At 44.5% G+C, this 12,027-nt stretch overlaps 1 protein-coding gene across 2 annotated transcripts in view; it reads left to right on the forward strand.

The window, feature by feature from the left end:
• Positions 1–12,027, forward strand: part of LOC140426674 (regulator of G-protein signaling protein-like) — a 186,779-nt gene that overhangs the window by 141,299 nt on the left and 33,453 nt on the right. For both annotated transcript variants that reach the window (XM_072511757.1, XM_072511758.1), the window contains 2 exons: positions 7,816–8,777; positions 10,793–10,855. In XM_072511757.1, coding sequence (XP_072367858.1) covers positions 7,816–8,777; positions 10,793–10,855 — 1,025 coding nt within the window. The remainder of the gene's footprint in view (positions 1–7,815; positions 8,778–10,792; positions 10,856–12,027) is intronic.

A 12,027-nucleotide genomic window follows, 5' to 3' on the forward strand; every position in this document is an offset into this window, starting at 1 on the left:
AATTAAACAGACACAGGACAGGGCTGAAAATAAAACTAAATATAACAGACACGGGGCAGGTCTGGAAACAAAACTAAATACAACAGACACAGGCAGGGCTGAAAACAAAACTAAATACAAGACACAGGCAGGGCTGAAAACAGAACTATAAACAACAGACACAGGGCAGGACTGGAAGCAAAACTATAAACAACAGACACAGAGCAGGGCTGAAAACAAAACTAAAAACAACAGACACAGAGCAGGGCTGAAAACAGAACTATAACAACAGACACAGAGCAGGGCTGAAAACAAAACTAAATACAACAGACACAGGGCGGGGCTGAAAACAAAACTAATAACAACAGACAGAGGGCAGGACTGAAAACAAGACTAAAAACAACAGTCACAGAGCAGGGCTGAAAACAAAGCTAAATACAACAGACACAGGGCAGGGATGAAAACAAAACTAAAACAACACAGAGCAGGGCAGAAAACAAATCAAAAAACAACAGACACGGCAGGGCTGAAAACAAAACTAAAAGCAACAGAGAGAGCAGGACTGGAAAAAAGACTAAAAACAACCGACACAGAGCAGGAATGCAATCAAAACTAAATACAACAGACAGAGGGCAGGACTGGAAGCAAAACTAAAAACAACAGACAGGACAGGACTGAAAACAAGACTAAAAACAACAGACACAGAGCAGGGCTGAAAACAAAACTAAAAGCAACAGGCACAGAGCAGGAATGGAAACAAAACTATAACCAACAGACACAGGGCAGGGCTGAAAACAAAACTAAATACAGAAGACACAGGTCAAAACTGAAAACGCAACTAAAAACAACAGACACAGGGCAGGACTGGAAGCAAAACTAATAACAACAGACAGAGGGCAGGACTGAAAACAAGACTAAAAACAACAGTCACACAGCAGGGCTGAAAACAAAACTAAATACAACAGGCACAGGGCAGGGATGAAAACAAAACTAAAACAACACCGAGCAGGCCAGAAAGCAAACCAAAAAACAACAGACACAGGGGAGTGCTGAAAACAAAACTAAAAACAACACACAGCAGGACTGGAAACAAAACTAAATACAACAGACACAGAGCAGGGCTGAAAACAAAACTAAAAACAACAGACACATGGCAGGACTGAAAACAAAACTAAAAACAACAGACAGCGGGCAGGAGTGAAAACAAAACTAAAAACAACAGACACAGGACTGGGCTGAAAATAAAACTAAATACAACAGACACAGGGCAGGACTGGAAACAAAACTAAATACAACAGACAGGGGGCAGGACTGAAAACAAAACGAAAAACAACAGCCACAGAGCAGGGCTGAAAACAAAACGAAAAACAACAGACACAGAGCAGGGTTGAAAATAAAACGAAAAACAACAGACACAGAGCAGGGCTGAAAACAAAACGAAAAACAACAGACACAGAGCAGGGTTGGAAAGAAAACTAAAAACAACAGACACAGGGCAGGGCTGAAAACAAAACTAAAAGCAACAGACCCAGGGCAGGACTGAAAACACAACTAAAAACAACTGACACAGGGCAGGACTGAAAACAACTAAAAACAGCAAACACAGGGCTGGGCTGAAAACAAGACTAAAAACAACAGTCACAGAGCAGGGCTGAAATCAAAACTATAAACAACAGACACAGGGCAGGGATGAATACAAAACTAAAACAACACAGAGCAGGGCAGAAAACAAAACAAAAAACAATTGACACAGGACCGGGCTGAAAACAAAACTAAAAACAACACACAGAGCAGGACTGGAAACAAAACTAAAAACAACAGACACAGGGCTGGACTGAAAACACAACTAAATACAACAGACGGAAGAGGACTGAAAACAAAACTAAAAACAACAGACGCAGGGCAGGGCTGAAAACAAAACTAAAAACAACAGACACGGGGCAAGACTGAAAACAAAACTAAAAACAACAGACACAGGGCAGGACTGAAAACAAAACTAAATACAACAGACAGGGGACAGGACTGAAAACAAAACGAAAAACAACAGACACAGGGCAGGGCTGAAAACAAAACTAAAAACAACAGACACAGGGCAGGGCAGAAACAAGACTTAAAACAACAGACACCGGGCAGGACTGAAAACAAAACTAAAACAACAGACACAGGACAGGGCTGAAAATAAAACTAAATACAACAGACACAGGGCAGGACAGAAAACAAAACTAAAAACAACAGACACAGGGCAGGGTTGAAAACAAAACTAAAAACAACAGACACAGAGCAGGACTGAAAACAAAACTAAATAGAACAGACAGGGGGCAGGACTGAAAACAAAACGAAAAACAACAGACACAGAACAGGGCTGAAAATAAAACTAAATACAACAGACACAGGGCAGGGCTGAAAACAAAACTAAAAACAACAGACACGGGGCAAGACTGAAAACAAAACTAAAAACAGCAGACCCAGGGCAGAACTGAAAACAAAACTGAATACAACAGACACAGGACAGGGCTGAAAATAAAACAAAATACAACAGACTCAGGGCAGGATTGAAAATAATACTAAATACAACTGACACGGGGCAGGTCTGGAAACAAAACTAAAAACAACAGACACAGGTCAGGACTGAAAACAAAACTAAATACAACAGACACGGCAGGACTGAAAACACAACTAAAAACAACAGACACAGGGCAGAACTGAAAACAAAACGAAATACAACAGACACAGGACAGGACTGAAAATAAAACTAAATACAACAGACACAGGGCAGGACACAAAACAAAACTAAAAACAACAGACCCAGGGCAGAACTGAAAACAAAACTAAATACAACACACAGGACAGGGCTGAAAATAAAACTAAATACAACAGACTCAGGGCAGGATTGAAAATAATACTAAATACAACTGACACGGGGCAGGTCTGGAAACAAAACTAAAAACAACAGGCACAGTGCAGGACTGAAAACAAAACTAAAAACAACAGACACAGGGCAGAACGGTAAACAAAACTAAAGACAACAGACAAGGCTGAAAACAAAACTAAATACAACAGACACAGGGCAGGACTGAAAACAAAACTAAATACAACAGACACAGGACAGGGCTGAAAATAAAACTAAATACAACAGATACAGGGCAGGATTGAAAATAATACTAAATACAACTGACACGGGGCAGGTCTGGAAACAAAACTAAAAACAACAGGCACAGTGCAGGACTGAAAACAAAACTAAATACAACAGACACAGGGCAGGACAGAAAACAAAACTAAAAACAACAGACACAGGGCAGGGCAGAAACAAGACTTAAAACAACAGGGGCAGGACTGAAAACAAAACTAAAACAACAGACACAGGACAGGGCTGGAAATAAAACTAAATACAACAGATACAGGGCAGGACAGAAAAAAAAACTAAAAACAGACACAGGGCAGGGCAGAAACAAGACTTAAAACAACAGACACAGGGCAGGGCTGAAAGCAAAGCTGAAAACAACAGATACAGAGCAGGGCTGAAAGCAAAGCTGAAAACAACAGACACAGGGCAGGACTGAAAACAAAACTAAAAACAACAGACACATGGCAGGACTGAAAACAAAACTAAGTACAACAGGCACAGGGCAGGACTGGAACAAACCTAATAACAACAGACACAGGGCTGGACTGGAAACAAAACTAAATACAACAGACACAGAGCAAGGCTGAAAACAAAACTATAAACAACAGACACAGAGCAGGACTGAAAACAAAACTAAATACAACAGACACAGGGCTGGGCTGAAAACAAAACTAAATACAACAGACACAGGGCAGGACTGGAAACACAACTAAAAACAGACCCAGCTCCTCACTTGAGTGAAATCACAGCCTGATCAGCTGACAGACAATTTGGGTACGTTAACCCAAGTTATTTTAATATCATGATTGCAATAGATGCCTAATACAATATATATGTATATATATATAAACTTCCTACTTTTATCACAAAGTGTGTGTCCAGGCTTGAAGATAAGTTCAATTTAATTGCGTGCAACATGTCACGTCATAAACCACAATGCCAGACTAATCCGCAGGACCTGATGGCCTACATCCTCGGATTCTAAGGAGATAGTGGATGATTTTCCAGAATTTCTTAGATTCTGAAATGGCCCCAGCAGATTGGAAATTAGAAAATATCACACCACTATTTCAGAAAGGATGGGGCGAGAGAATTCAGGAAAGTCCAGGTCAGATCGCCTGACATCAGTCATTGGGAAAATGCTGGTCTCTATGATTAAGGAACGATGCACTTAGAAAAGCATTGTATGATTGTTACGACACCCTGGGCTAGTGTGCGGTCAGTTCCAGCCCCACAGACTCCGGAGTCCCAACATAAGTGAATTAACCAATAATTTGTGTATTTTCCTGTGATCTTTCACCCTTGACTGCTCCAATGATTTACACGCACCAGATTTGTAAGTGGTACATTAAAACATTGTTATTAATACACATGAAATGGCAAAGATAGAACAGTGATCTGTTAATCTAATTATTCCTCTAACTCCATCGCACCCTCTGCCCGGACATACACAAGATAGACACACGGAGTGGGGGCGCGCTAGGAAAGGTTCAAAATAACAATTATTGAACTGTGGATGAGAGATGGATCTTTGCTGCTGAAGTTGTAGACTTTGTAGTTGGCGATCTTCCAAGGATGCGTAGTGTTTCAATCACCGGTTGGTTTGGATCTTCTCATGGTTTTATTTCATCAGAATTTGGAGAACTCCAACTGGGGGTCACTTTGATATCCACCGGATGGTCTCTCAGACTCACTGAGATAATATTAGAATCCTTCACCTGAGGATTTAAGACAGGTTTTTTGTTCCAGAATAGATTCTGAAAGGCTCTACCAATCCTAATTGAGAATAGAAGATGACCCAGAATTTAAGAAGAGGGGATTGACTGCTAGCCAAGTCCATCAAATGGACTATGCCACAGAGCATACTGAATCAAGGGGTCTGCCTGGTCCAGTCCAAATAGCAGTTTGCAGCGGGGGTGGGGTTGGGGGTGGGGGTGGGGGGGGGGGGGAGGTGGTTCAAGGGTCTGTAGTTTTAACAACAGCAGCCAGCAAAAAGCAGCCAGCAAGACAGGGATTAAACAGGGAAAACAAGGGTTGGAAAGAGGTTCCTTCCATGATTATCTGTTATACGATTAGGGGAATGTACAATGAGATCTGGGTGTCCTCGTACACAAGTCACTGAAGGTAAGCATTCAGGTGCACCAGGCGGTAAAGAAGGCAAATGGTATGTAGGCCTTCCTAGCGAATGCATTCGAGTACAGGAGCAGGGATGTGTTGCTGCAATTATACAGGACCTTGGTGAGACCACCCCTGGAATATTGTGTGCAGTTTTGGTCCCCTTATCTGAGGAAGGATGTTCTTGCTATGGAGGGAGTGCAGCGAAGGTTTACCGGACTGATTCCTGGGATGGCAGGACTGACGTATGGGGAAAGATTGAGTCGGTTAGGGCTATATTTGCTGGAGTTCAGAAGAATAAGGGGGAATCTCTAACATGACTAGACAGGGTAGATGTAGGAAGGATGTTCTCAATGGCGGGGTCACAGTCTGAGGATTCGGGGTAAACCATTTAGGACTGAGATGAGGAGAAATTTCTTCACCCAGAGAGTGGTCGGCCTGTGGAATTCTCTCCCACAGAATGCAGTTGAGGCCAATACATTTTATGTGTTCAAGAAGGATACAGCACTTGGGGCTAAAGGGATCAAAGGATATAAGGGAAAGGAGAGGAACAGATTACTGAGTTGAATGATCAGCTGTGATCACAGTGAATGGTGGAGCAGGCTCAAAGGCTGAATGGCCTCCTGCTGCTGCTATTTTCTATGTTTTGATGGGAACAAGTTTACAAAATGGAAATCCTCTTTTACAAATTTATTAATATTGTTCGAGCATGTGACGAGTAGGGTAGGTAAAGGGGAACCAGTGAATGTAGTCTAATTGGATTTCCAAAAGGTTTTTAATAGGGTGTCACACAAAAGGTTAACACATAAGATAAGGGCTCATGGAGTCAGACAGGAAGCAGGAGGGAGTGATAAATAGGACCTTTTCACATTGGCAGGCTGTAACTAGAATGCCACATGGATCAATGCTGTAGCCTCGTCTGTTTACAATCAATATTAATGATTGAGGTGTCGAGGCAGAGAGTAATGTATCCAGGATTGCTGATGATACCAAGCTAGGTGAGAAGGTAAGCTGTGTGGAGGACAAAGAGGTTGCAAAAGACAGGATGGGTGAGTTGGCAACAAATTGGCAGATGGTTCATAACGTAGGGAAATGTGAAGTTACTGGCCGGGATTCTCTGCCGGCGTGATTTTCCGTTATGACGGCATGCAGGGGTTTTCCAACGGCATGGGGCTGCCCCACAATGGGAAATCCCATTGACCGGCCGGCGTAACGGAGAATCCCGGCGCCCGGTCGGAGCAGAAATGTGGCGCGGCGGGGCGAATCCCGTCCATTCACTTTGTTTGTGAGGATAGAAAAACAGAATATATTTTAAAATGTATGAAACTTGTAAATGTTGATATTCAGAGAGACGTGGGGATGCTTGTACAAGGAACACAGAAAGTTAGCAAGCAAGTAGAGGAAGCAATTGGGAAGGCAAATATCATGTTGGCCTTTATTACAAAGGGTTTGGAGCTCAAGAATAACGAAGTCTTCCGACAATGATACAGACTTTGGAGCTCTAAACTTTCGCCTCATCCTAGGGTTCAGTCTAAAGGCTCTTCCTGTCTCCTCAATTAACCAAGCATTCTCCAAAACACCTTATTCTCTTGTCCTCACTCCCTTCTCCAGATCTTTGACCCACTCTGCACTCCTACACGTTTTCTTTGCTCATTGAATTTGGTTCAGCGAAATCATTGATTTACTATCCACCTGGCTGCTCCCCACCATGCGGGATACTCCTAGCGTGGCACAGAAAAATTGCTCTGGTATTCTTGTGTTTGTCCTGATGAGCGCAAGAGGAAAGATTACGTATAACATGCCACTCATTTCAGCGATGTTCAAATCCTTTGTTATTATTTCTTCTAGAGATGTGAGCACTGCTGGCAAGGCCGCATTTATTGCCCATCCTTAATTGCTTTTGAGATATTTGTTCTTGAGCACTATAGGTAGCAGTTTGACATGAATGTCTTGCAAAGCAATCTTCGAGCATGGGGACAAGTTATCTATGTTGCAGTGGGACTGGAGTCACATAAATTCCAGACCAGGTAAAGTGGCAGGTTCCTGCAACTCAGGGTCATCAGTCAACCAATTCCATTTTTACCCACAGTCCGCACCAGTTTCTTTTTATTCCTAAATTTTTTTTTCCTTCAGAAAAGGGCGGTCAAATTTCTGTTGCATCCTGCTCATGACGATTCACGCCGTGGTGACGACTGAAAATTCCCAGCCTCAGCCTCTGGGCTATTTGTCCAGTGGTACTATTCACCAAACTACTACTCACTTGGGATGGTGATAATGTTTGGTGATAACGGCACCACTGTCCGCCCTGTTCGTTTTGTGGGAGGGTTTTCTGAGCAGCAAAGCAACAATCTCCTAATTCCCCAAAATTAAAAGGAGGAAAGAATAATTTAAAAAAACAAATATTGGTGTTTCCTTAATTACTTAGCTGTTGAGGTTGGGGATCCATTCACACTTCCAAAGAAGTGATTGATAGATTTGTTATCAAGGGTATATTTTTCTATAAGAAGTGCTCCTGTCCTTTCATATTCTATAAGATTTTATGAAAGATCTGTGATGTTGTTGCCTGACTGATGTCTCTTTTCCTCTTCATTGAGAAGACATTCCATCGTTGGAACCGGCGGAGTCTTATCGAACCCGGAGGGACTTTATGGTAAAACTGCATGAACGGGTCTTTGAGAAGCTGAAGACATACTGGTTGCCTCGATTCCTCACACACTGCCAGTATAGCCTGAAGAGGGTAAAGGTCTGTTCCCTGATTCTCCATGAATACCAGGTCCAGGGCTCTCAAAAGAAGATTACAAAATCCCATGGCAGGTTGAAAATGAGCATCAAACAAACAAAAGGCGTCACCCTGCCTTACTTCACCAAGGCGAGTAAGCGCCTCCTCTGGAACCTCCCCTACTGCAAGGGTAAAAGCACCATGAAGAGGCCTCAGCTTTCAGGGATCTTGAAAGCTAAGGAAGAACGGGAATGTCCTTGGAGTCAGTCAAAGGCTGTGCGAGCCCCAAAGCCCCCTGTTTCCAGTCTTCCAGGGTCCTCCACATTGGGGTGCCTTTCATCCTATTCCAGATGGGCATGTTGCTCTTCAGCAACGAAAGACAAGTGGGCAGCTGATACAGCCCACATCCCCGATGAGTATGTCTTCCCGCAGTCGGACTCCTCCACCCCTCTTATCAAGGCGCCTTCGATGCTAACGTGCTGGAGGTCCTCCGAGATGCCGCAGCAGTCTCAGTATCTCCACTGGGCCTTTAATGCTGATCAGTTGGCGGGGGAGCCGTTTGCAACTTTCCTGAGGGTAAATAATTACCTCTCCAAACTTAACTACCTGCACCTGTGGCATGAAATGAACAACTTCTTCAGGGTTGTGCTCAGCACGAAGGACAGGGCAGGCTACCACCTCAGGATCATCCTAGCTGAGAAGATCATCGATCTCTACCTGAAGGAGGGCAGCAAGCAGTACGCCCAGCTGCAGGCCGAAACCGCCAGGAACCTCAAGCTTGTTCTTCCCTCGGGCAACGTCCTGCCGTGGATATTCACCGCACAGAGGGAGATTTTTGAGGTGAGAGTCTGCGGCCAAGGTTGGCTTAATCTGGAAGAATCGGGCGCTTAACTGTGAGTGAAGGAGTTCAGATGGGATGGGTCGGGCATAGTGGTAATGCCACTGGGCTAGTAATTAGAGGGCCAGGTGAATGGAGGCTTGTGTGTGTGTGTCGGTGGGTGTTTGTGCATGTGTGTGCGTTTGTGTGTGGGTGTGCATGTGTGTGCGTTTGTGTGTGGGTGGACGTGTTAATGCATGGATGGGCGTGTGTGGGTGTGTGTGTTTTGTGCATGTGTGTGTCTGGGTGTGTGTGTGTCTGGGTGTGTGTGTGAGAGGGTGTGAGTTTGTGTCTGGGTAGATGTGTTTGTGCATATGTGTGTGTATGGGTATGTGTGTGGGTGGGTGTGTTTTGTGTGTTTACTATGTGTGTGTGTCTGGGTGTGTGTGTTGTGTGTGTGTATGGGTGTGTGCGTGTCTTGGGGCAGCACGGTAGCATAGTGGTTAGCACGGTTGCTTCACAGCTCCAGGGTCCCAGGTTTGATTCCCGGCTTGGGTCAGAGCGGAGTCTGAACGTTCTCCCCGTGTGTGCGTGTGTTTCCTCCAGGTGCTCCGGTTTCCTCCCACAATCCAAAGATGTGCAGGTTAGGTGGATTGGCTATGCTAAATTGCCCTTTGTGTCCAGAAGGTGGGGTTACGGGGATAGGGTTGAGGTGTGGGGATAGGGTGGAGGTATGGGCTTAGGTAGGGTGCTCTTACCAAGGGCCAGTGCAGACTCGATGGGCTGAATGGCCGCCTTCTGCACTGTAAATTCTATGATTGTATGGTTCAATGGTATGTGTGTGTGTGTGTGTGCGTGTGTGTGTGTCTGGGTGTGTGTTGTGTTCATGTGTTTTGTGCATGTGTTATGTGCGTGTGTCTGTCTGTCTGGGTGTGTGTGTTGACTGTCTGGGTGTGTGTGTCTGAGTGTGTATATGTTTGTGTGTGTGTCTGTGTGTGCCTGGGTTGTGTGTTGTGTGTGTCTGAGTGTGTGTATGTTGTGTGTATGTTTTGTGCGTATATTATGTGTGTGTGTGGGTGTGTATGTGGGGGGGGGTTTATGCATATGTTATGTGCGTATGTGTGTGTGTCTGTGTGTGTGTTGTGTCTGTGGGTGGGTGTGTGTGTTTTGTGCATGTGTTATGTGTGTGTGTGTCTGGGTGTGTGTTGTGGGTGTTTGTGTGTGTGTGTGCTGTGTGTCAGTCTGGGTTTGCGTGTGTCTGTGTGTGTGTTCTGTGTGCGTGGGAATGTGTGTTTTGTTTATGTGTTATGTATGTATGTGTGTATGTCTGGGTGTGTGTTTTGTGTGTGCCTGGGTGGATGTATGTGTGGGTGCATTTTGTGTATGTGTTATATGTGTGTTTTTGTGTAAGTGAGTGTTTTGTGTGTGTGTTATGTGTATGTCTGGGTATGTGTGTGTGTGGGTATGTGTGTTTTGTTCATGTGTTATGTGTATGTGTGTCTGCTTGTCTGTGTGTGTGAAAGCATGTCTGTCTGTGTGTCTGGGTATGTGTGTTGTGTGTGTGTGTGCTTGTTGTGCATGTAGTGTGTGTGTGTCTGGGTATATGTGTTGTGTGTGGGTGTGTGTGTTGTGCATGTGTTAAGTGTATGTCTGGGTATGTGTTGTGGGTGTGTGTGCTTCATGCGTGTGTTATGTGTGTGTCTATGTCTGTGGGCGTGTGTGTCTGTGTGTATATGTGTGTGTCTCCCTGTGTTTCTGGGTGTGTGTGGATGTGTGTGTGTGTGGTGCATGTGTTATGCATGTCTGTGTGTCTGTCTGGGTCTGTGTGTCTGCGTGTGTGTGGCTGGGTGTGTGTGTGTTGTATGTAGTGCATGTGTTATGTGTGTCTGGGTGTGTGTGTTTCCCTGTGTGTCTGGGTGAATGTGTTATGTGCATGCCTGGGTATGTGGTGTGTGTGTGGGTGCGTGTGTTTTGTGCGTGTCTTATGTGTGTGTGTCAGTAACAAGCCCTTCGATGTGACGTCTTTGTTTTTCAACAGATTCTCCGAGTGATGTACGATGAGTTTCTGGATAAAGAGGATGAGAAATTTCTAAATCTTGTGGTAAGACTGTTTCAGATTCTCTTGTACCAGGCCCCACACCAATAGCAATGTGGCTGGTGGGTGACACATCCGTGTGATTACACAAAGGGTAGCAGAGATTGGAAGCCACAGACCTTCCATCTCTCCAATCACCATTAGAGTTAAGAGGGAAATCAGGAGGGCAAAAAGGGGACATGAAATTGCTTTGGCAAATAATGCAAGGGAGAATCCAAAGAGATTCTACAGATACATAAAGGGGAAAAGAGTAACTAGGGACAGAGTAGGGCCTCTTAAGGATCAACAAGGGCATTTATGTGCAGAGCCACAAGAGTTGGGTGAGATCCTGAATGAATATTTCTCATCGGTATTCACGGTGGAGAAAGGCATGGATGTTAGGAAACTAAGGGAAATAAATAGTGATGTCTTGAGAAGTGTGCATATTACAGAGGAGGAGGTGCTGGAAGTCTTAAAGCGCATCAAGGTAGATAAATCCCCGGGACCTGATGAAATGTATCCCAGGATGTTGTGGGAGGCTAGGGAGGAAATTGCGGGTCCCCTAACCGAGATATTTGAATCATCGGCAGCCACAGGTGAGGTGCCTGAAGATTGGAGAGTGGCGAATGTTGTGCCCTTGTTTAAGAAGGGCAGCAGGGAAAAGCCTGGGAACTACAGACCGGTGAGCCTAACGTCTGTAGTAGGTAAGTTGCTAGAAGGTATTCTGAGAGACAGGATCTACAAGCATTTAGAGAGGCAAGGACTGATTCGGGGCAGTCAGCATGGCTTTGTGCGTGGTAAATCATGTCTCACAAATTTGATTGAGTTTTTTGAGGGAGTGACCAAGAAGGTAGATGAGGGTAGTGCAGTAGACGTTGTTTACATGGACTTTAGCAAAGCCTTTGACAAGGTACCGCATGGTAGGTTGTTGCAGAAGGTTAAAGCTCACGGGATCCAGGGTGAGGTTGCCAATTGGATTCAAAATTGGCTGGACGACAGAAGGCAGAGGGTGGTTGTAGAGGGTTGTTTTTCAAACTGGAGGCCTGTGACCAGTGGTGTGCCTCAGGGATCGGTGCTGGGTCCACTGTTATTTGTGATTTATATTAATGATTTGGATGAGAATTTAGGAGGCATGGTTAGTAAGTTTGCAGATGACACCAAGATTGGTGGCACAGTGGATAGTGAAGAAGGTTATCTAG

Source organism: Scyliorhinus torazame, chromosome 7 (assembly GCF_047496885.1).
Source record: "Scyliorhinus torazame isolate Kashiwa2021f chromosome 7, sScyTor2.1, whole genome shotgun sequence".
Classification (NCBI taxonomy): domain Eukaryota; kingdom Metazoa; phylum Chordata; class Chondrichthyes; order Carcharhiniformes; family Scyliorhinidae; genus Scyliorhinus; species Scyliorhinus torazame.